Below are 24397 nucleotides of genomic sequence, written 5' to 3'. Positions count from 1 at the left end.
AATGTGCTTAAGAGTAGCAAGTGCATACCGGACGGTATCTAAAGAGGCCGTGTGCATCATAGCCGGGATGACGCCCATCGGGCTCATCATCAAGGAAGATGTTCAATGCTTCAACCAAAGGGGTACCAGAGGAGTCCGCGACACGTGTAAAGAGGAAACGCTCAGAAGCTGGCAGCAGGAATGGGATAACTCCACTAAGGGTAGATGGACCCATCGACTAATACCAAATGTGTCAGATTGGTATGGTAGAAGCCATGGGGAAGTGAACTTCCACCTGACGCAGTTTCTGTCAGGACATGGTTGCTATAGACAGTACCTGCATAGGTTCGGGCACTCAGAATCTCCTGCGTGCCCCAATTGTGCTGGTGTAGACGAAACAGCGGAGCATGTCGTGTTCGATTGCCCCCGTTTCATTGTTGTGAGAGGTCGCATGCTCACTACATGCGGAGGGGACACGTCCCCCGACAGTATTATAGAGAGAATGTGTGCGGATGCCGAGTGCTGGAATGCAGTAACTACGGCTGTCACTCACATTATGTTAGAATTGCAGCGTCTATGGCGCGCCGACCAAGACTTGGCTGCAGAGGATTAGCCCTGCCGAGGCTGGTCCCTTGTAACATTGTTTAAGTCGGCTAGGAGAAGCAGTTTGCCTAGGCTACTTCTGCTACACGTGTTGTGCTATATGCACTGGTCCCTTCCCGAAGAAATACCGTAAGGTGGTTCCGGGGAGATGAGGGTCTGAGTCCAAGGGTCATGTCGATGCACTGTTCACCACTTGAGCAATTCTAAATGAATTGCTCATGCACAGTGCATAGGCTGGTTTTAGCGGGTCGTCGTTGGTGCGTCATCCCCGCATTCCCTGAGTTATCTTCTCAGGGGATCTGTTTGCAGATTTCCCCCTTGTAAAAAACAAAAAAAAATACGATAGTATCGGTGGAATATCATGGACGAGAACAGCTTACCCGGGAAGCTCACGAGACTGATAAGAGCGACGATGAAAAGTGTGCAAACTTATGTGAAGGTTTCAGGAGAACACTCCAGTTTCTGTGGATCCCGCCGGGGACTACGACAAGGTGATGGACTTTGGGGCCTGCTGTTTAATATTGCGCTAGAAGGACGATGCTCGAGGAGGACATGCGAGCACTTGGAGTCTTCGAACGTCGGGTGCTTAGGACGATATTTGGAGGTATGTGGTGGCGAAAGACCAACCACGAGCTCGCCCAACTCTACGGCGAACCCAGTATCCAGAAGGTGGTCAAAGCTGGAAGGATACGATGGGCAGGGCATGTTGCAAGAATGCCAGACAGCAACCCTGCAAAGATGGTGTTCGCTTCGGATCCTGTTGGTATAAGAAGGCGTGAAGCGCTGCGAGGTAGGTGGACAGATCAAGTGCGTATCGCTTTGGCGAGCGTGGGGTATATGGAGAGATGGGGCCACGAGTATTGTGGCGTGAAATTGTTGATTCAGTTTTATCTGTTTAGATGTTAACTAAATAAATTAAATAAATGAATGTATTAAAAATAACCCCCGATGAGTCATTTCTAGCGACTATGATACAAAACAAGTGAGCCATAAAGACATTCTACTTGAAATAAACGATTAGAAGATTATTGATGGAGCTGAGGCTCAAAAATAAATTGGCTTTTTTCATAGGTAAAGATTTCAAATATTCTGAGATTGTCATATAAATTCTGCAAATTTAACTAATCCAAACTAACTTAATTTCGCGGATTTCGCAAATTTCACGGCTTCAAGAAAATCGTGAATTTCCATTGCCCCTAGTAATTTAAAGATAGGGTCCACGCTTTTATTTGGTGAGTATCTCAAAGATACTTATTTATTTTAGATACATTTTTCTATCATAAACAATGTGAAGGAATGGCTTGAAGGTTTTACGGATATACCCTAGAAGTCGAATCCTTTAAGAAATCCTGGCGGAATATCTTGGAGGAAATTCCAGGAAAATCAATATAAGAATCATTAGATGGATTGCTGGAGACTTTTTTGTAATCATTTAAATTTAATCCTAAAATTTAAATGAGTCGTGTTAGATCATTAAATTGCAATAAAAATGTTACATGTAGAACATTTGTTAACATGGATGTACAATCTCACAACCGTTTTTTATGAGTCAACCGCAGATCTCGTCATTTCGCATATGTCGCTTTGTGCCATTAAGCCCATTAAATTATTCCATCTATCTTTCCAACGCTACCAGTGCTATCTATGTTTCAGTTTGCCAAGGAGAGCTAGGCCATAATCATCGTGAGGGTATATATAAAAAAGCGTCACTTACCGCCTTGCGCTTGTCAGCTTCGGACACTGCTGAATTGGAACGATGCCTGAACAAATCCATCACTTTGGTCATAGGAGACTTGCCGGCGTCGGCTCGCCGCACAGCCGTCACCGTGTGGTAGTACTAAAATAAGAATAACAAATCGTCAATTCGGCTCTTCGCTCACTGTCCCTGTCCCGCCACCAGTCGTGACCACTTCACCACAGATCTCTTCTTCATGTTCTTTCTGGCGTTTCGTCCCAACTGGGACAAAGCTAGCTTCTCAGATGTTAACTGAAAGCTTTTCTGCCAATTGACCATTCATACGTGTGTATATCGTGTGGAAAAAGATACGAAGATACTCTATGGCCTGGGAAGTCGAAAAAATTTCATTGCGAAAAGATCCTCGACCTGTGGGAATCACATCCACAACCCTCAGCTTGGTCTTGCTTGAAAGCTACGCGTTTACCGCTATGGTTTACTGGGTCCCTTACAGATCTGTGCATGTTAATCGCGTGGTCACGACCGGCTTCGGACACTTCGTCACCTTACCTGTGCGTCACTGCCTGCATGGGGATGAGCTGAGCCATCACGCACTTTCGTCGCACCGGCACTAGCCGGATGTGCAGCACCCGTGTGATGACTGTGGCGGCCTCCCACATGCAGGACCGCCTTCATGCTGTTCATGATACCCCCGGAACCGGTAATCGTCCCACTGCCGCTGGTGCTGTCCTTGTCCGAGCTCGATTTGCTCGAGTCATCCTTCTTCTTCTTCGAGTCCGAACCCTTGCGTGGTCGAAACACATCGAAAATCGTCGGCCGACGATTAGGACTAGCAATACCTGTGTGTGAAATATAGGGGTCGGATTACGGATCAAGTGGTAATTGAGTTGTACTTCATTTGACGCTATTTCCTATTCCCATGGCTGGTAGCAACATAAGAAACGATTAAGGTTTTTTTTTATAAAATTTCCTGTAAAATAATGTATACGTATTTCTTGAATGAATCTACAACAATTTTAATGAATAAACTCATGTACAAATCTTCACAAGATCTGCCAGATTAACAACTGGGACCATTAGTGGAAAAAACTCTGAAGGAAATCTTGGATTACTATCTTGTAAAATTTTTAAAGTAATTCATGTGGAAATAAATGGAAGTAGTTGTGTTTAATTTTCTGGTGTTAATTCTGGAGAAATTTCGCTAAAAATCTCTTGAAAAGTTCTAAGCGAATTCGTGGTAGAATTTTTGGGAAATTTGAAGCGGAATTTCTGTAGGTATGCCTGGAAGAGTCCCTGAAATTATTCCAGTAGAAACCACTAAAAGCACTCCAGGCGGCATCCACAAATTACGTAACGCTCTAGGGGGAGGGGGGGAGTATGCTCAAGCGTTACGACTCATACAAAAATTTGAAATTTTTCATACAAAAAGCGTTACGGAGGGGGGGGATGGGGTCAAAAATTTTCAATTTTTGCGTTACGTAATAAATGGATGCTGCCTCATAAGCTTTTTTTTACCAAGGAATCTGAGAACACATTTCTGAGAAGAGGTTTCTTCAGAGCCATATAAATTTTGCACAAGGTTTCCCTGCAGGGAGAAGCAGCAAAATTTTGGCTTTAGAGTCTTTTAAAAGAGTTCAATTCAAATAGCAAACCAAGTCTCTGAACAGAGTCCGGCAACCAGCCCCGTAGATATGCTTCCCGATGAACTTCCTTACCGTGAACAGTGGACTGATTCAACACCGGACCATCGTCACCACTTCTCCGCCTTTCCAGCGAACCGGACCGTCCTCCACTGACGCGCTCCGTACTGCGGGATATGTTCTCATGCTTTCGGTTGAGTTTCTCCAGCTTGGCCGCTTCGCGTTCCAGACGTCGGGCCGTTTCCCGTTCGATTTTCTTCTGTTCTTTTTCCTGCTTTTTGGCTTCCCGTTCGCTTTTCTTCATCCGTTTGGAGGAACGAGCGGAATCCGTTCCGGCCGGGGCCGTCGAAGGGCGCTGGAACTGAGTGCCCCCATCGGCAGAGTCCTGTGAACGTGAGTAAGGTAAAGAAAAGGTTATTTCAAAAGATCAGACGAGCTTCGCAAAGATACACTTCTATATTTGCGCAAATGTCGATTGGCTGACTGATAAACAAATTATATCATTACGACCCCAAAAAAATAATTGATTGATGAAAACATCAACAACTAATAGCTAGCCCCACATGTGACACAGAAGTTAAAAATAGAACAAACAATTAAATCATACCCCCATATACTACTACACCCCGAAGGTTGAGTGGTACGGCAGTCAAGAATAATTTGAATAAGCCATTAATCACGACAGACAATGCCAACTTATCACCATAACAAGAAACGTTATCTTATTGGGTTAATACGTCATAGCATACGCAAGGTGCGATGAGTTGATTGGTACTGTTTGCAAAAGATTTTGTTTGCTTGCAAATTACTAGGTTATTAATTTGTGACACATTAACTCAGTTGTTTTGAAAACGTTTTGAATGCGTACTGATATTTGAATGACGAATAATTTTGTTATGTGTCAAACTAGACTTTGACTTTTAATTTCTGGTGTTATTTTTCATAGCGCTATCTTTTTAGACACAACGATATTTCAAAACAAGAGACTGTCATTTAATTAAATAAGAAAAAGATTCTATCGAAATAAATCATAATTAAGCACATGCTTTGCTATGTTCTTCAAAAAGGGCATGTCTATTATCAGAATTCCAAAAACACAGAAAAAATCATAATGCACAGAGTCATAAGAAAACCCAAAACAGACGGCAGAAAAGACTGAAAGGACATTCAAACATTTCTGACTTTCAGTTGTTTTGCGCTAAAAGTGAGAAAATAAGGGAGACTGGACAGAGAGAATATCATTTGAGACAAATCACCCGATTGTAAAATACATATTATGAGTGTCTCCGACCTGGTAAACGTTTGCTGCCCAAACTCACTATCGCATGTTGGACATCGTTTTTATCTAATCTAATCTAATCTTATCTAATCTAAGCGCTTGCACAGCCAATATTGAAAAGCATCCTGGAAATACCTAGGTATTTTCTTGTCAGCATTAATATTTGCAGAATATCTGTGATATTATACAAATATTAAAATGGCCAGGCCCACTGTACAGACTTTGGGATTGAAGACAACTGAAAAATTACGACGATCAGATTATTCGCGAATGAATAACATGATAGGCGAAAAAATTTCAAGTTTTAAAAGAAGAAACGGGGACAACCGTACCAATCGTTTCGATTTAGGGTTATAGGTAAGATCGTTGGACATCGTTTTTATGCATTTTAATGAGAAAATATTTTGAATAGTGTTTACAGGGAATCAAATTGACGCAATAATTGAAGAATTATTCTTACGATTACAAATAGTGTTTAATATAAATGAGATTTTTTTTTATTTTATGTATGCACTTTAGCAAATTGATTTTTCAATTTGGCTTTCAAACGGGGTTTATAAAAAAAGTGCTTAAACAAAAGTTATTGCAAATAGGCTAAATTATTCAATTCATTGTTTTATTTAGATAAAAACAATAGCTGACTAATGGTTTATCAACAAAGTGATCCATTGAGAAAAAAAATATATTGTAAATTTCCTGGGGAACAAGAAATACATTTTTAGAGAACTTTTTTGGAAAATGTTTAAGGAACTTTAGAACGATCGTTGAACGAATGAAAATTTCTTCAGTGATACGTCTTTTTGTCTATGATATGGTCGGTGTTCAGACAGACCGGACTAGATGATTTTTGACGCTCTAAAGAACTTCATCAATTCTGAATTTTCCGATGCTACTTTGATACAGATAGATCATCAAATAGATAGTTCCCATTATTACAGCAGATAATGAAAATATTTCAATACTTCGAATGCCTGGGGTACGTTTTCTGAAACCATTCAAAAAACACTTGGTTCTGTCTGTCTGAACACCGACCGTATAGCCATGCTAAATTGAATTTTGGAGCTTACATCGACTCTGACCACTATCTGGTGATGGTTAAACTGCGCCCAAAACACTCTGTCGTTAACAACGCACGGTACCGACGGCCACCCCGGTATGACCTAGAGCGGCTTAAGCAACCGAATGTCGCAACTGCATACGCGCAGCATTGGATCATCTTCACGGACGAGCGTGAGGTGATCGAAAGGTGGAGGCAGCACTTCGACGAACACCTGAACGGCGCTGAGAGCACAGGCAATGAAGGCCGGGACAACGGAGCAAATGCCTTCGTCAGTACTGCGGGCGATGGAAACCAACCAGCACCAACTTTGAGGGAGGATAAGGTTTCCATTCACCAGCTCACGAACAATAAAGCTGCTGGTAAGGATGGTATCGGAGCTGGACTCATAAAGATGGGCCCGGAGAGACTTGCCATTTGTCTGCATCGGCTGATAGGCACAATCTGAGAAACAGAACAACTACCGGAGGAGTGGTAGGAAGGAGTACTATGCCCCATACACAAGAAAGGCAACAAGTTAGATTGCGTGAGCTTTCGAGCGATCATCATTCTAAATGTTGCCTACAAAGGATTGTCCCAGATCATCTTCCGTCATTTGACACCTGTAGTAAACGAGTTCGTGGGAAGTTATCATGTTGGTTTCTTTGACGGCCGATCGACAACGGACCATATCTTTACTGTATGGCAAGTCCTCCGAAAATGTCGTGAATACCAGGACCCTACGCATCACCATTTCATCCATTTCAAGGCGGCATGCGATAGTATAGAAAGCGTTGAGCTATGGAAAATCATGGAGGAGAACAACTTTCCCAAGAAGCTCACGAGACTGATAAGAGCAACGATGGAAGGTGTGCAAAATTGTGTGAAGGTTTCAGGCGAACACTCCAGTTCATTTGTATCCCGCCGTGGACTACAACAAGGCGATGGACTTTCGTGCCTGTTGTTCAATATTGCACTAGAAGGCGTTATGCAGAAAGCCAGACTTAACAGCCGGGGTGCAATTCACACGAGATCCAGTCAATTTGTTTGCTTCGCGGATGATATGGACATTGTCGGCCGAACATTTGTAAAGGTGGCAGACCTGTACTGCCCTCCTCCGCCTACTTGTCCCATGTTCTATGTAAACCTTATGGATCGCGGGACAACGGCAGTGTACAGCCGCCTGAAACGCAAGTCAGCAAAAGTTGGACTGGTGGTGAATGCGTCCAAGACAAAGTACATGCTAGTTGGGGCTCTACCCCATTTGGCATAATGGTCATTTGGCGTAATGGTAATTTGGCATAATTGAAGAATACATTTCCACAAATTGTTTTTCTCAACTTTGGATTCGATAAATCCAATGTATATCATCTTCGACTCTTGACAATATAATCTCTTCCGAGTTCCGACCGGCGCCTTCCAAGTCACACTTATAGTTGTGAGTACTTATTCATATCGTTTCATGAAAAAAGTAATATGAGAAGCATTATATTGGGCCCCATAGGGTGAGCTCGCTTCAATCAATCTTATGATGCTCTCTGAACGTCTGTCTTCACTTATTTGTGATAATGCTGTTGCTCGATTTTTGACCGTGGGTTGGGTGCCACGATTTTGTCGTAGCTGGGAACACAGTCACCTTTTGCCTAGCCTCAAATTATATTGAAATTTATTTATGTTTATTTATGAGGGTGCAGAAATTAAATATGAAGAACATTCAATGTTTTGAAGAAGGAAAATCTCAAGAGAGATGCATCAAATGCTACAAAAACCAGTTGATACACTGTTAATAATTCGGTATGGTAGTTCGCCTATTGTTAAACTGTACGTGAATTCCTAATTAAGTGTTCTACAACTATCGAGCATTTTGGGCATTCAGAAATTGACGAATTTTCCTATTATTAAATTATACCTTCTTTCAAAAACAAGCTGTTCTTTTTAGTTTGCAACGTAACGAATTATAGGCACGCCAAGATATGTGTTTATTCACATCGGGTTATTTTGATACCGTGTTGATTAGAATTGCCCGGGCTCTTGGAATCCCAGATACCGGGCTTAATTCACCCAAAAATATATATTTTTTCGGTTTCTTTTATGCATGGAGATTGTATAAGACGTCGCAATGGGACTGTTCCTGCTCATTGTATCGCAGTAACCCACTATGTTTTTTGTAGCAACCAGCTGTCCTAGTAGTCCAGAAACAACGAAACTAACATCCAAGTTTGCTATAAATACTGCTCTAATTTGAACTAAAGGTCATTGTTATTCTAACCACCATAGCGAATACATCCAAAGTTAATACAAACTAAAAACGACTTATTCAGTTCATCGCCGCTATCGAACAGGGGCTCTGCTCAAAAATCATTTTCTCTCTTTCACTCTCCCATGAAATTAGTAAACAGCAAGGCCAGTAAACGTCAAAATCCCATACAAAATCAAAACAATGCAGAGGCCTATTATATGCTTTAGACAAAAAAGTCTTCTTCATATTGTTTTCCTGGCCAACTAGCATTTGGGTTTATTCCACGAGTGGCGTGTGGTGCGATTTGGCGGTCTCGTACAGCGAGGTGACAATTCTCGATTTGACTGAAGTGACACTCCATTTGATTTACACGGCGAGTCACTTCACTCGAGTCGAGTTTGTCACCTCGCTATACGAGACCGACCATTATCACCTTATACCACTCGTAGCATAACCCAATTGTTCGGCGTCAATTGTTTGGTTAACGTCGGCTGGGTCAAGGATAGAAGCCTTAAAATCTCGACAACCAGCCACACACACCTGGGACCCTACATATCGAACCCATCATGGGCCCCACATGGGCCAGGACCAACGGTTTTACTTCCTTTCCGAAGGAAGAAGGGATCAGGATTTTTTTGTCCTAGAAAATCCCGACGGAGTCGATGGGCTTAGATACTCAACCGACGTGGGTGAAAGGCAATCACGCTTACAATGATTTGTATTTGGACTATAGGCTATAAGCCCGTTACCCTTACTTAAAATTAACAAACAAATTTCTTAGTAGTCTCTTAAAAATATCCTTAATCTACTACGAATTTCATCACTTGTCATCAGGCTTGACAATTCTCCTCAACATCATCAGAGTTCGGTGACATACTCTAGAGCAGCGTGCTGTCTTTGCCTCTTTGCGAGGGAGCGAAAAAATACTAAGCAGAGAGGCAACGTAAAATGAGCGAGGAAGATGCAGCACAAAACACAACAGAGTAAAATTCCATCAAAAAAGGGTACTCTCACAACTCCCCGAGGACTGTCTGTTCGGGCGGCAGACTCAAGAGTTGTTTTGAAGTGTGAGTTATGGTGAGCATCGCAACGAGAGAGAGAGAGTACCTGAAAAAATCCTCGCATTTTTTTACACTCTCACTCGAATCGCTTGAGGATCAGTGTTGAAAATTTTGAGTTCATTTTATTCTTCTCAGAAAAACGGCAAAATCGCCTCCTCTAAGCCTCGCAGAGGATTTTCTATCAAGCCTGCTTGTCATATTAATGGGAATAACATCCTGTAGTCTGTTGAAGTCATTCATAAATCTGCCGGGTGTAGTTTCTCGACCACAATGGGGATCACACATCCTTCTGCGGCGAAGTGAAACCGGACTGGTGTTAAAACTAAGCCGATCGTACAAAAGTGTACTCCTTATGCGTCCACTCAAAATATTGCAGAAAAATACAATGTCTGCGATCTGATGTCTGTTGCTTATGCTGTCAATATCTACGCTTACCACTACATCACCGACACCACTACGAAAAAAGTCGGATGTAAGTCCAAAAAAAACACCGTGAAATAGGCCACTGTCCGGCTTTCGAAGTTTCCAGCAATAGGGCGATATTCAAAACTGAAAAGGCAATAGATGGCTCTTTTTCATTGATAGTAAAATCAAAATCCTAAAGCAAAGAAAGCAACATGGCAGATGAACTAAACATAAAAAGTTATCTATTCACATTACGCTTGATTTCTAATCACTACTTTTTCGATCCACTTTCCTAATTGCTAGTAATCTACATTTTTCATTATTTTCCATACGTTTTGACAGTTCTCCGACTACCATTCTTCCATGCGCTTGTGTTGGAAGATTGAGAAATTTGAGAATGCAGCGTAGCGCGATAAGTGGGTGGAATACAAACAACAGTGTCCTCACTCGGCGGCCAGTGAAAGAAACTGAATGTTCGAAAGGTTGTTGTCTGTACATTTTGCCGCTGGCGCCAACTGTTATCGATCAAGAACGAAATAAACAGTCGTTACCCTATTGATAAAATTAAAATAGTTAAAATTCGCTTAACAGCAAACTCAAAAGAACAGCTCATATTTGAAAGAAGGTAAAATTAAAGCTATGCTTAATGCACTATGCTTCAATGCGTATTTTAATTTCTGGAATATTGGAACAATACGTATGCGCAATTTTGTAGGTTGAAGTACGAAAATAGGAGACTGACTTCTGACCCTTCAAATTCTTGTATAGATATAAATTCAAAGTATTCCAATTAATAACACGGGCGCCCATTCTTTCATTTGATCAAATTATATGCAACGATCCGGTTCGGTGTTTTTCAACTCACTCAAAGCTTGCATATGATTGCTGTATTGTGACTTTACGTTGCTAATGCTTTTGCCATAAGGCTCAAATGCATAAATTGAAACTTTTTTCAATGCGAGAATAACTCGATTTGGAATATCCCTGTAATCTACTTTTCAAAAAAGCTCTTTCTTAAAGTGATTTCTTGTACTTCAAATTAACTTCTTTGGACTTAAAATCATGATCAATATTTTCCCTTTAACTTTACTCGTCCTCGACAAGCATTTCAAGTATTATAATAAACTATTTGAAATGTGAAAGAAAAATTATACTTTTTTAAAAATTATGCCGAATGGCCGTTATGCCAAATGGCTATTATGCCAAATGGCATTATGCCAAACGGCATTATGCCAAATGTCATTATGCCAAACGGCATTATGCCAAATGGCTGTATGCCAAATGGGGTAAAGCCAGAAACACTGATTTCTATGATTATGGATAACACTAAATATTTGTATTCCATATGAGTTCAGCGAATGATATAAGCAAAATAATGCGGTTTTTACTAATACTTAATGAAGTTTATCAAAAACCCAAAAATTTGTTCAGATAGTATTAAAAAACACTGCTAGGGCATGACGACTCACCATAGTAGCATGTCCAAAAGAACTTAAAACTATTGAGAACCAGAGCTACAGGTCCAAAGCCCAGATGAAGGTGGATGGTTGTGATGGCTATGACCGTGGTCATCATGTAAAGAACAAACGGACAATGCTGTATCGTGTCAGCACCGAGGAGGCAGTCCCTCTAGCACGATGTAGGTAGCGCAACCCTGGTTAGGTGGCCTATCGAAGACTCTTCATCAACTTCTTCAGAAAGGCAAACACATAAAAAAGCATTTAGCGATTTGCTGAAGTACTTCTTGAAAAATCACTCCGGGAATTTCGTTTTAATCTTTATAGAGATTACCACAAAAATAACCTCGCACTTTCTCAAAGATTCTCATTTGTAGAATCTTCGAAAAATTCAACAAGTAATTTTCCCAAAGATACATTCAGGATTTCTTTAAGATTTCAACCAGTTTTTTGAGGTTATTTTCAGAAATTGCTCCAGAGATTTCTTCTAGGTTTCCTCCAGAAATTCTATGAGAACTTTCAAGGAAGTGTTTTAAGTTTTTTTTATCAGGCATTCTTCCAGGGATATAAACTAGGAAATGTCAAATAAATTTATGAAAAAAAAAATCGGTATGTGTTTCTAAATAGAATCCTGAGGTGATCTTTAATAAAACTTATAAATGGGGTGTTAAGAACTCGTGGGGTTTTAAGGGATTGAACTTCTCTATCAAGTTTGACAAGTCACAAAAACGTCGAAAGTCGATATATCAGTCATCTGAAATGCATCATTTGTTCGGAGGATTGTGATCTGCATTGTGTGATAGGGGATGCCTATTAGAATAAAGTATTGTGGAGCATAGATATCGAAAACGTTTTGAAACATTTTTGTTCGAATTTTGTAGGCTAAATACATTTAACTACAAAACTGTGAAACAATATTAAGAAAAATATGTGAGCAACTTAGAAGACAATTGTATTGAATTGACATCATAACGCAGACAAAAACATTTGAAAATTTCATCTAGTTTTCGACTTTTAATATTTTTTATGCAAAAAGATATTTTTTTTTGAAAATAAGTTAAGGGATTATCTTTTCAACTTTTTCCAAGTTACCAAACTCATTCGGTTAATGCCGTAATATATTCCAATATACTTTTGGCGTGTTCCGTGAAGTAAAACTGCATTGTAAAAGTTAAGGGGTCTATTTCGTTTGTTACTGAATATCACCAAAAATGTCTAATCTCAAAAATCGGTGAAACTGGTAGGAAAATCTTGATAACAACGTTTCAGAGTAAATATGGAATTTGTCTTGATACTATTTTCAAAACTTATTCGATCAAACTGGTATAATTTTTGGAAAGTTGGAATGATTCTTTTATTTTAAAATGGTTTTGAAGCCATTGATCCTTTTAGTGGTAATCCTATGAAATGGTAAGCAATAATAATATTTTGTCATTTTGAATCTCTTTTTAAAAAACTTCGCGGCCTCGTCGGGCACTAAGCGCAGTGTTATAAAGTGTGCGTTATATTTCCGCTCCATACTGGAACACTTTTCTCCAGTATTTTTTTCAACCATTTCACTGGGTATTGCATGCAAATACGTTGTTTAGTGTAGTGTTTTATTTACAGGCTAAATTGGCCTTTTCTCCTATTAAAGCTTGTTGAAATCATCCTTATATGATAGGTTATTAACGAAGTTGCTCTGCATAGCTTATAGGATATGTGAACTGCAAATTTACAGGTTGTGATCCTGTTGCATTTACATTTAAATTAAATAAACATGAAAAATTTGGAAGTTAATATAAGACGGTTTGCGTTTGCAGGAGTTCCAAGTTCAAAAATATTGATGTATTATCTGATAAAGTTTGAACATAACCTATTTAATGAAAGCATCAAAGTTATTGACCAAAAAGATTATGTTTCGTTGTTGGCAAAATATGTCTTTATTTACGAACCTCAAATTCCTTAACACCCCATTTTTCATTTCCGTCAAAAATCGCACATTTTCATGATTATCTTAGAAATCTGTCATAGGATCCTCAGAATTGTATTTGGCTATTGATATACATGACGAGAGAATGGTAGGGCTATCCTTTGTTGAATTATTTACCTACTAGAAATTGCTTGAAATTCGATTTGAAATTTTTTTTTCAACCCTTAACACCCCATTTTACGGTAACCCTTTATTAACTTCCACAAGAATCTCTGAAACTCTCTGGATTTTTGAGGAAGAATTAGAAGATATTTTGAATAAATGGCTAAGATAATTGAAAAATATCAATCAAGTATCTGAATGATATACCGCAGGAATGTCTGAAAGATTTTTTTCTGAAACACATTGGCCATAACCGCTGAATAAATTTGTGTAAGAATGATCGGAGGAATACATGGAATAATTATTGTTGTACTAACTGGCGTTAAAGTTTACTTCAAAGTTGGGATGAGCCTTCTAGAATTTATGAAGATTTACTTGAGAAATTATTCGAGAAATGTTCAGAAGAACTAAAGGAGTAATCATTAGATGAATTGCTGTAAAATTTCCTAGCTAAATACCTGGAAGAAATTCATTGAGCAATTATTGGAAAAGTTCTTGATACATTTCCTAATGAACTATTTGGAACATTTCGTGGGATTATCTTATCGTGGATGAGTTCTTGAAGGAATCCATATGAAATGCCTTGACAAAAAACTAAAAAGAATAACGTAGATATTAGCGTTTGAGTGCTCAAGGATTTCCTGGAGCAAATTCTGGTGGAAAATATCTAGAGGAATTTCGTGAGATGTCCCTTAAAGTGTTCCAAACGAAATCTCTAGAAAAAGATATAAGAAGAATTTCTGGAACTATTTTTCGTGAAACCGATTTCTAAAGAACCAGTGGAATAGTCGCATTATAATCTCTGAAGGTTACTTTGGACCGTTTAGAGAATGTTTCACTAGGATTCAACAAGCAGAATAAGGAAAAGGTGACTTTAAAACCATTTTGCGTAAAATATGTCCCAGAAAGTATGGGCACGACTTTGATAACGAAAATCACAATATTTTACCAAACAAATAAATATTTTTTTTATATATTTTTTTATTTTTCTTTGGGGAATTTTAAATGCTGCCTATGGAAATTTTGTTCGATAATATAACCGTTTACATTGAAATTTTTGATTTTAGAAAATTGAATTTTGAATTGGCTTTTGAAGTTTCCCAAATCGTTTTCCATACGAATATTTAACAAATTCCAGAGGATTTGAACATGTTTCAAATCTTAACAGCACTTTCGCAATTTGCTTTTCAATACGGTATCTCCCCGAGAAAAATATAAAAGCGATCAAAACGCGCTTCGGTTTTTGTGTTACACGGTGCGGAAATATATAGTGGGACTGATATGCGGTTACTTTTCATTATGGGATAATCCGACTTGGTATTTTTCCTAACAAATCATATAATCTCATTGATGTAGCTGAAAGAGCATTGGAAAATATGTTGAAAACTGATGTCAACTCAATTTTGACAAAAATGCAGATCGGACTGACTTGCGATTTACGGCAGTTATCTAATAATAAATGTTTTTATCAATATCTTTCGATGTGATGAGTTTAAGTACATTGTTTTGTAGATGTTCTACAAGATATTTGTTTAAAATTCGATTCGGCTTTGCTAGAAAACGTTCGACAAAATGGTAGAATTCCAAAAAATCGCTGGTTTTTCTCCCTACATAAGATAACTTCACGAAATCATTGCTTTTCAGGTATTTTCAATATAAATAAAAACAATTCATTTCTAATTTACTTATGTCAAATATCTGTACTTTTGGATAGGCAACAAAAATTTCACGTTTTAATGAATATACAAGGGCTTGGTTTTGACCCTTTTAAAAATCGACCACAGCTGAAACCGGATTTTTAGTTTCTCTTCAAATTTCTTATTCCTAACTTTATAATTTCCAATAAAATATGTAGCAGTCTGATCATTTATCGTATCGGCAACGATAAATATATTTTTTTAAGATTTTTATTGTACGTACTTTATGACCTAGCACATTTTTCGTACAACAAAGTCGCTCAAATATAACGCGATTTGTGCAAAACTGATAAGAGGAGCTTCCAGAAATGTAATACCATCAACAAACAGGGAACGAAAAAAATACCCAAAATTCACAACCTGCTCTTGATAAGTGCAAGAATAAAATGTGTGAAAATCAGATTTTTACCTGCACTAGTTTCCGAACGGCAGTATGATAAAGTCGTGCCCATACTTTCTGGGAAAGACATTTCCAAAAATGAATTACATTCCAAAACTCTTTCAAAGCATTTTTCAAGTATTTTCAAAGGAATGCGTCCAAATATCTCGACAAGCAGTTCTCAAATTTCTTACCAAAAACAGTTTTGAGTAATTTTACCATGAATCTGTTAGGTTTTCCAGGGAATTTGATTTTTTTTAATCTATTCAAAAGTTTGCAGAAATCTTATAATGTGGAATACCTTTGCATATATGCACAATGCTCATTTTGCCTGACTCTTGTGATGTTCATTTTTAAATGCAAATATTTCGCATGGCATTGTCAATGGAGGTATGCATTCCTAAATTAGAATGCACTGCCCGAGTGTTGCCATCGTCACCCTGTCAGACAAACCCATTCTTTTTTTTTTGCCGAACCAGTCAGCTAAAACTAGAACAGAGAAGAAAACCTTCCGTGCTCCAATTAACACCAATTAACGGATCGCCATTCTCGCAAGAAGACGATATGATCTCTTCCGAAAGCTGCATGTTAATTAACAGTAATTGCTACCCCCAACCCAACTTACGCTTGCGGTGCCTTTCTTCGCCTTTTGTTTGCCGGACGACGTTGGTGACGAAAATACCGCCGCCGGCAATGTTGCTGATTTGGAGGACGTTACCGTCGTTGGTGCGCTGCTCCCAGCTGATGATGGCTTCTTTGGTGAGGTTGTTGGTTCAGTGTCCGAACGTTTGACCCAGACTTCGTCCAGCTCGAATGGCATCGGATTTTTGCTGGCGGCGCTTGTGGTACTGGTAGTGCTATCCTCAGGGGTTGAGACACCGATACCAGTGGCAGATGTAATACTGCTGGTTATTGGTCGAATTTCGACCAGAGAGGTGTCGAAAAATCGTTTGTCCAGATGAGGATTTGGAAACGGTGATTCCGGGGAGAAGATGCTTTTCAACGATGTGCGATCCGGACTGAACTGACTGCACGGAAAGTGGATGGTTTGAGAGTTTTGTGCAGCCGACAGCGGTCGCAGATTGATTGACTCCGGTCGAAGTTGAGGAAGTTCACTTGCTTTGGTGACCATGAAACGAGATTTCCGAACTGCTGTGGGTTCTTCGATTTTGGGAGATAGTTTTCCATTAGTTGGAGAGGGGATATTCTTGGGGATAGCGATACTTGGTGTATCTGCACTATGTTTGGCTGCATGGCTGCCGTGGTGTTTGTCTTCTTCTTCATCTTCTTCGACACATTCGGACAAACGACGCCGCACCGCAAATGGGAGCACCGAGGGATGAACGGCTACCAATGGCGGGAACTCAACCCGTCTTGGGCTAAGAGGAGATTTTTGACAAGTTTCCATCCACGAGTACACATCTTCTTCGACATCGCTAACACTACTATCACTTGAGGAGGCAATGTTCTTCTTTCGCTGTTTCTTCGCTTGATTTGTTGGCGGCTTCTTCACTGGGAGACCATGGTCATCACCAAAATCACTATCAGAATCCGACTTGATGGTTTCCAAATCTTGCATTGACTTTTCGATAATATGTTCGAAGTCATCATCCGTAATTGGAGAGACTGGAACGTTCTTCGGTACGGAAGCCTCCTCTGCCATTTCGTCCTTGACCTCGTCGTCGATGAAATCCACTTTTTTCTTGACCTTCTTTTTGCCTTCGTCCTTACATTTCACACGTTGCAACTGCTTTGGCTCTTCCAGTATCACCAGTCGGTTAGCAGTTTCCATTTAATTAATGTTTAGTTTTAGCGTGTCTAACTAGAGTTGGCCAATTACACACACGATGAGATACTCTGCACCACGCTTGGAAGCCGCGATTAATTAAGGTTAATTAATTTGTACTTTGTTGTTGCTCTGTTTGAATATCACAATTGGTTTCTGCTCAAGGCACGACGACGCGTGTCCCGTTACTCAGGATCGTTGATCGCGCGACCTCCGTAGATTGTAACGAATAAATTCCGATCAGCTGACAATCCGTACGTGGAACATCCGATGCAGCTTCTGCTCGGGGGCAGTATAATATAACGTCATCCAGGCGCAGGTCTTGTTGTCAGGCACATTGAGTAACCGGGAATTGCCGCAAGTCGGAAATAAAGAAGCCGTTGCTTTGTTTTGACGCTCTGCACAACCATTGGATACTCTTGAACCTGCGTTGCGGAGAAAAGAGGAAATTTAAATAAAGTAAACGAGGTTTCGAGAATGGGAATCACCGCCGCGCACACAAATATCGAACCATCATATCGTCCCAAGCAGCTCCTTATTGGTTTTCAATGAGTTCACGCGTTGTTTTTAATGCAAATCATGTTGGTGAGTAAAAAGTAGGCAGTAGGTAAGTATGCACTCTTGAAACATGCGTCATGATCTCCTGCTTGAGGAAAACTGACAGTCATTGTTGGCTAAATTTAAAACAAGGAAATGCACCGCGGTTGGTTTCTGATTGTACTTTTGGTGATGTTGATGTGATTACGGGGATTATTGGTTTAGTCTTTCAGAGTAAAACCTAACAGACATTGATAAGAGTTATTTTCGTCACTCCAACGCCGATGTTGGGTTTTCATTCTTGTATGGATTTTCCTAAGATTTTGTCTAGGAAATCCTCCAGAAATTCTTCTATGGATTCCTTCGAAAAATCTTACAGGGAGCCAACTTAGCATGCGCCCTAAAGTTTCATCAAGGATTTTTCAATAATTACTCTAGGAATATCTTAAAGAATTTCTTCATGATCTCCTCCAGGAATTTCTGTCAGAAATTCGTCAATAGATGTTTTTAAGCAATGTTTGTTATATGCTCTTCGTAAATTGGGCTGGACTTCCTTCCTTCTTCCATCTTATGAATCAAGATACATGCTCATTGATATTCAGACATTGAAAAAGCGCCGCGAATTCGCTATGGTTTCATTCGTGAACGATATTGTTTCGCATCGTATTGATTCTCCTAACCTATTAAACAGTTTAAATTTTTATACTCCTTCCCGGCAATTGAGGAATCGTAACTTGTTTTCAATTAATAACCGTCGAACTAATTATGCAAAATTTTCTCCTCTAAATCGAATGATGAGTTTATACAATCAACATTGCGAAACAATAGACTTAACAATGTCGCGTAGTAACTTAACTAAACTCTGTAATATATAGTAGTACAGGTCGGACTCGATTATCCGGAGACTCGATTATCCGGGGACTCGATTATCCGGGATTCGACTATAAGCCATTTTATGAGACGTTTTGAATCATATGGTTTCCGTTTGTTTACCAGCTTTGAAAGTTTCTGGCGGGCCGATTTATTTACGTTTCTTCTAGCGCTACAACTGGAAGGACCTTATTCAACAATGGCGCTGGTGGTAATGCACCAAAGTTTTTAATTTTCGCATGTAAAATTGATATCAACAGGAAGGGAAGATATTTTTCATCTACAGGTAATATAAAACATGTAAACCGTGTAGAAACATGCCCTAAAAGAGACGGAGACGTCATCGCCAACACAAATGTAACAAGTGACATTCAGATATCATGCTAGTTTTTTGAACAACAACAATGAGCGGCCCGCCAGAAAACGTCATTCGAACGTCTCGTAAAATGGCTTATCCGTTGTTTTAGACTCGATTATCCGGAATATATTTTTGGATGTTAGTGTTTTTCAATTTTTATGCATAAATCTGAGATAATTTGGTATTGCAATATACAATATGAATGGTTTGCAATTTTGAACGTATTTAAGAAGGGGGTGTTTGAAAAAGTGGTTTTCTGTGTATGTTGGTCAAAAAATTTGTTTGTCTTGTAAAGACCACTACTGGTCTTAGAAATAATTTCTGGCTACGCCATCGTATCATAGAAATCAAACAACAAAAATAGATAATATTTAAGTTCTTTTATCGAAGATTTCAATTTTTTTCTTAGTGATTCGATTATCCGTAGGATTTGATTATCCGGAGTGAAAAAAATCGATACTCGGATAATCGAGTCTGACCTGTATATAGATTGAAGTGTTAACATTTAGTCTACTTTGATTGACGATAATAAATAGTCACTTTTAAGGATTCATAGAAAATTTTACGTTTAGGTGGATGAATACTATTTAAAAATCCAACATTCATGTCCGTCATATCAATTGAAAGACGGTACTTTCATTTATTCAAGAAATATATGTAAAAAATCTCATGGGAATTTCTATGGAAAATTCTTCATTCCCAGGGATCACAAAAAATTTTCTTCAAAAAATTGTAAAAGCTGAAAAACCCAAGTAACCACTAGTCCGCTAATTCGTCTTTTTGGGCTTATAAGGGCTTTTACGGTGCTGACATGCCCTTTATTAGCACGGAAGGCGAATTAAAGTGCTATTTGGTTACTTGGAAAGTCAGTTTATTCTGCACGCGTTCTGCTGGGCAGTGCTTTGTTGAAGCTCAAGCAGAAAAATCGTTTTTTGCGTCGCCGCTGAAATTTTTTATCGTTTTAGTTTGTATGCGTTCTGAGTGTAATCGATTTCGGGTTTTCGCGTCGCCGGAGTGATATTTTGTTTTTGTGAAATGAGCATGCTGATTATAGTAGCTTACATCTGCTCAGTCAAGTATAAAACGTATTTTTATCATGACAACGGTGGGAATGCTACTTAAATGAATTGATTCAACAAAATATGATCAGTTCGTCACTGTAAGTGTCGACATAAACTCTTGTACATTAACATTAAAAACCCCATACCTTCCCTTTTACCTGATTTTTTATCATTATAAAAATAACCTTTGAATGGTTCGACGCTGGAAGTGTTGACCTACCGTATGTTCACGTTGTCTTTAGAGTACTGATAGGTATTTCTTTAATTGAGGTTGCATGAATCGCATCACTTACCAAGGTGAATTCTGATCATGCAGCTATGATCCCTCCCCACCATCAAAAATCCTCCTTTTATGGATATCGCTATAGAACGTTTTGTAATTTTTCATAGATGATATCTTTGGGAAATCAGCACTGGTAGTGACTAGTCGTCTTAAAAATTACAACTTTAAAGACTTCCTTCTTAAATAAAACCCAGCAGGAACCACGATATGAGAATTGAGAATAGAAAATTCTTTTAGAATATCTATATAAATAAAAATGGAATGGTGTTTGTATGTCACGAAATGGCTTACGAACGGGTCAACGCATTTGGATGATTGTTTCTTCGTTTTGTTCGTTAAGGGATTCGTCGTGTTTGTATGTACCGTAAACGGAGCTTGTGGAGTACCAGGGCGCCCTCCACAGTATTGTGCCCTGCAATACTGCAGATGACCTTGTGTTACTCTGAGATAATCGGCTGCCCTATTTCAGTCTCTAGTCCGAGACTTATTAAGGGTGGGATTATTAATAGATTGTTATTTAATTTAAATTATCACCTATATGGATTCACATTATGCGTTACTCACAGTGTATTATGTGCTTTTGGCGACTTTCAATAGATACTTATCTGGTATTTTCGTTGCTGCTCTTTCTCGTGCTGAGATTGCAAAAAGCTTATTTTTTGAATAATGGCTACGATAGCTCATATCAATCTTCAGCATAAAAGAACAGCCAAGGGGCCCAGATAGCCGTAGCGGTAAACGCGCAGCTATTCAGCATGACCATGCTGAGGGTCGTGGGTTCAAATCCCGCTGGTCCGAGGATCTTTTCGTACAGGAAATTTTCTCGATTCCCAGGGCATAGAGTATCTTCGTACTTGCCACACGATATACACATGCAAAAATGGTCAATCGGCAAAGAAAGCTCTCAGTTAATAACTGTGGAAGTGCTCATAAGAACACTAATCTGAGAAGCAGGCTTTGTCCCAGTTGGGACGTAACGCCAGAAAGAAGAAGAATAAAAGAACAGCAACGATCAATCTTTTTAGACTCATGCAAAATTGTGCAGCCCAAGCGGCGCTAGTTTATGAACCTTACTTTCGTAAGAGGAGCTTCTAAGTAGGTAACCTTGTGGACCCAGCTTTTGCTACTTTCAGTAAACATGAAATGACGAACTCGCGTGTCATGCCTCGTGCATGCGTGCTTGTTAATAAAGCAATCGTTGCATAACTTATTTTTGAGTTAACAACCAGAGATCTATGTGCTGTCACAATTGATGTTTCTGTTGATGACCTCAATATGAAATATTTCTATTGTTCGGTATATTTACCACGTGATAAACCATCCCCAACGGATGATTTCAATCGAGTGGTCGTATACTGCGTAACAAAAGGCCTTCCGCTCATTGTGGGCAGTGATTCAAATACTCATCACATCATCTGGGGCAGCTCAGATATTGATTTGAGAAGCTCCATTCTGATGGAATACTTAAGTAGTACAGATCTACAATCGCTCAACCTCCATGGTGTCTACTAGAGAAGAAGTATTAGACATAACGCTTTGCTCAAACAGAATCAGTCACGAGTTGACGAATTGGCATGTATATCAGATGAGAAATCATTATCTAACCTTCGCTACATCTTCTTTGAACATTCACAGGCTTCACATTTTAGGAATCTCCGGTCAATAAACTGGAACTCTATATCGAATTGGTTGCGATCAAATACCATGGATATTCTCCGTCCATTAAAAATCCAAGTGATTTGGATGATTCCGTTGATACTACAACACCCTTCATTATGGAAGCTTAAGTTTATCCGGTAGATAATGAAATAGGCTCAAATAGGTACAAATCTCTCAATTGGCGGGGAATTTGCCTTTGGAGCCGGCCTTCTGATACCTGATACCAGGGGTCTTAGGGATGGTGCACAAATTATGTCACGCTAAATTTCAACTTTTTCGACCCCTCCCCCCCTTTGTCACACTTTTTGTATGAGTCCTACGAAAATTTTGTAAGGCTTGTCAACTTGGCTTGACCCTCTCCCCCCTCTTGGAGTGTGATGTAATTTGTGCATGACCCCTTATATAGGCTTTGTCATATCAAGAACTAATCAAACTAGTAACGCTACCGTCACAATCCGTCGACAACCTGTTGCTTCGACCTTTTCCAAGGTACTACCAGTAACGATTTATGGGAAAACCGGTTCCATCAACACGTTCGCTTCTCTTGACGATGTCGGCGATACTTCTGGAAAAGGCGATAGCTGACAAACTAGGGATGCACGGTAAGATGCTATGCAGTGGACCGGTGGAATCGATAAGAAGGTTGCTACAGCTAAAATCGCAAATCTGGGTATCTCGGAACTCGGGAGTAATATGATGCTGCAGTTGACAGAAGTCTACACCGTGGAGAATCTGGGACTTCTGGAGCAGACAGTAGATTATACCGAATTGGTAAAGCACAACAAACATCTGCTGCGTTTACCGGTAAAGAGCTTTGACAGAGCCAACCCTGAACTGCTGATTGGAGTCAATCATATTCACCTCCTAACAACATCTTAAGTACGTGTAGGGAAGGAACAAGAACCCATCGCAGCGAAAACACGTATCAGATGGGTAGTTTGTGGACATTTGCACGGAGAAGAGAGTCAACTAAAACATCGCCAAATGCACATTTGCGCGGAATCAACCGAGCTAGATCTTCACAATTACGTCCAAGAGTTTTTCTCGGTGGAAAGCACAAGGGTCGCTGTTGCGCCGAATCTTGAAGGGACAGAAGATCAACGTTCTCACCAAATTCTTCAAGAAACGACCGTGCGAAAGACAAATGGAAAATTCGGGAAAAAAAATGGTTTGCTATGGAAACCGGATAACTTCGAGTGTCCTGATAGTCGACCAATGGCGGAACGTCGTTTGGCGAAGAATCCACAACTGTATGACAGTGTGCGTGAACAGGTGGCGGACTATGAGTCAAAAGGGTACATATACGTAGTGACAGAAGAAGAGAAGGCCAAATTCGCCGCACTTGGAATTTGCCGCTTGGAGTGGTTTTGAACCCGAATAAATCCAAGTGATTAGAGAGCAAGATCGGAGTGCATCGATCCCTTAGGGCTAGTAGGTTCCCTAGTCATCCAAAGAAAAATACTTCTTCAGGATGTATGGAGAGCTCAAGCTGAGTTGGATCAACAAATTCCGGAAGACCTTTTCGAACGTTGGAAATTGTGGATACTAGTTCTGAAGGAATTGGACAACGTGAAAATCCAACTCTGCTATTTCCAAGGCTACGATCCTGCGTGTTACGATTCGATGGAGCTCCACATTTTCGTTGATGGAAGCGCACAAGCTTATTCCGCTGTCGCCTACTTCGCGTGCAGGATAAGGTAATTCTATATGGATCAAGCTAACTTGCTTTTGGAGCGACTCAAGTACAGTAATATCCTGCATAAGATCAGACACGTGACATAATCGACAAAATCGCCTCAACGAGATTTTGAACTTGTCAAAAGTTGAAGAGTGGCGATGGCTAGGCACGAAGGCAAATGTAGCAGACGAGGCAACGAAATGGGGAAAAAGTCCGAACTGTAAGCCAGATAGTAGATGGATGAATGAACCAGCGTTTTTGTATGAAGAGGAGAGTGATTGGCTGAGCAATCAGCTAGCATTATCGGATGAAACAACAGGAGAAGTACATCCAGCGTATGTGGGCAGCCATCTCATTGATCTTCCTGTTGTCGATGTGGATCTTTTCTCCAATTAAGAGCGATTATTGCGAAGCATAGCATTCGTACATCATTTTCGTTATGCTGCAACGCAACGGTTAAGAAAACCACTTCGTCTTCAACCAGGAGTTTTAAACTGTGAGGATCTACAGAAAGCTGAGCAAAGCTTGTGGCGAATTTCGCAGGCAAAACATTATCCAGAAGAATTGGCTATATTGAAGCGTAACGTGAACAACGAGCAAGGACAGTAGTTGGCGTTGGA

The 24397-nt window shown here is 39.7% G+C and overlaps 1 protein-coding gene across 9 annotated transcripts in view; it reads right to left on the bottom strand.

Moving 5' to 3' along the window:
- LOC5570887 overlaps positions 1-24397 on the bottom strand; it is a 299528-nt gene that overhangs the window by 187468 nt on the left and 87663 nt on the right. For 7 of the 9 annotated variants that reach the window (XM_021852635.1, XM_021852637.1, XM_021852638.1 and 4 more), the window contains 3 exons: positions 3994-4303; positions 2828-3117; positions 2297-2419 (listed from right to left, as the gene is read on the bottom strand). In XM_021852635.1, coding sequence (XP_021708327.1) covers positions 2297-2419; positions 2828-3117; positions 3994-4303 — 723 coding nt within the window. Of the gene's footprint in view, positions 1-2296; positions 2420-2827; positions 3118-3993; positions 4304-16170; positions 17757-24397 lie in introns of all 9 variants that reach the window. The other 2 variants (XM_021852634.1, XM_021852633.1) reach the window with 1 other exon arrangement.

The sequence above is a fragment of the Aedes aegypti genome, chromosome 3, assembly GCF_002204515.2.
Source record: "Aedes aegypti strain LVP_AGWG chromosome 3, AaegL5.0 Primary Assembly, whole genome shotgun sequence".
Lineage (NCBI taxonomy): Eukaryota > Metazoa > Arthropoda > Insecta > Diptera > Culicidae > Aedes > Aedes aegypti.
Note: the sequence above shows the minus strand (reverse complement) of the source record. Positions and strands in the feature narration are given on the sequence as shown.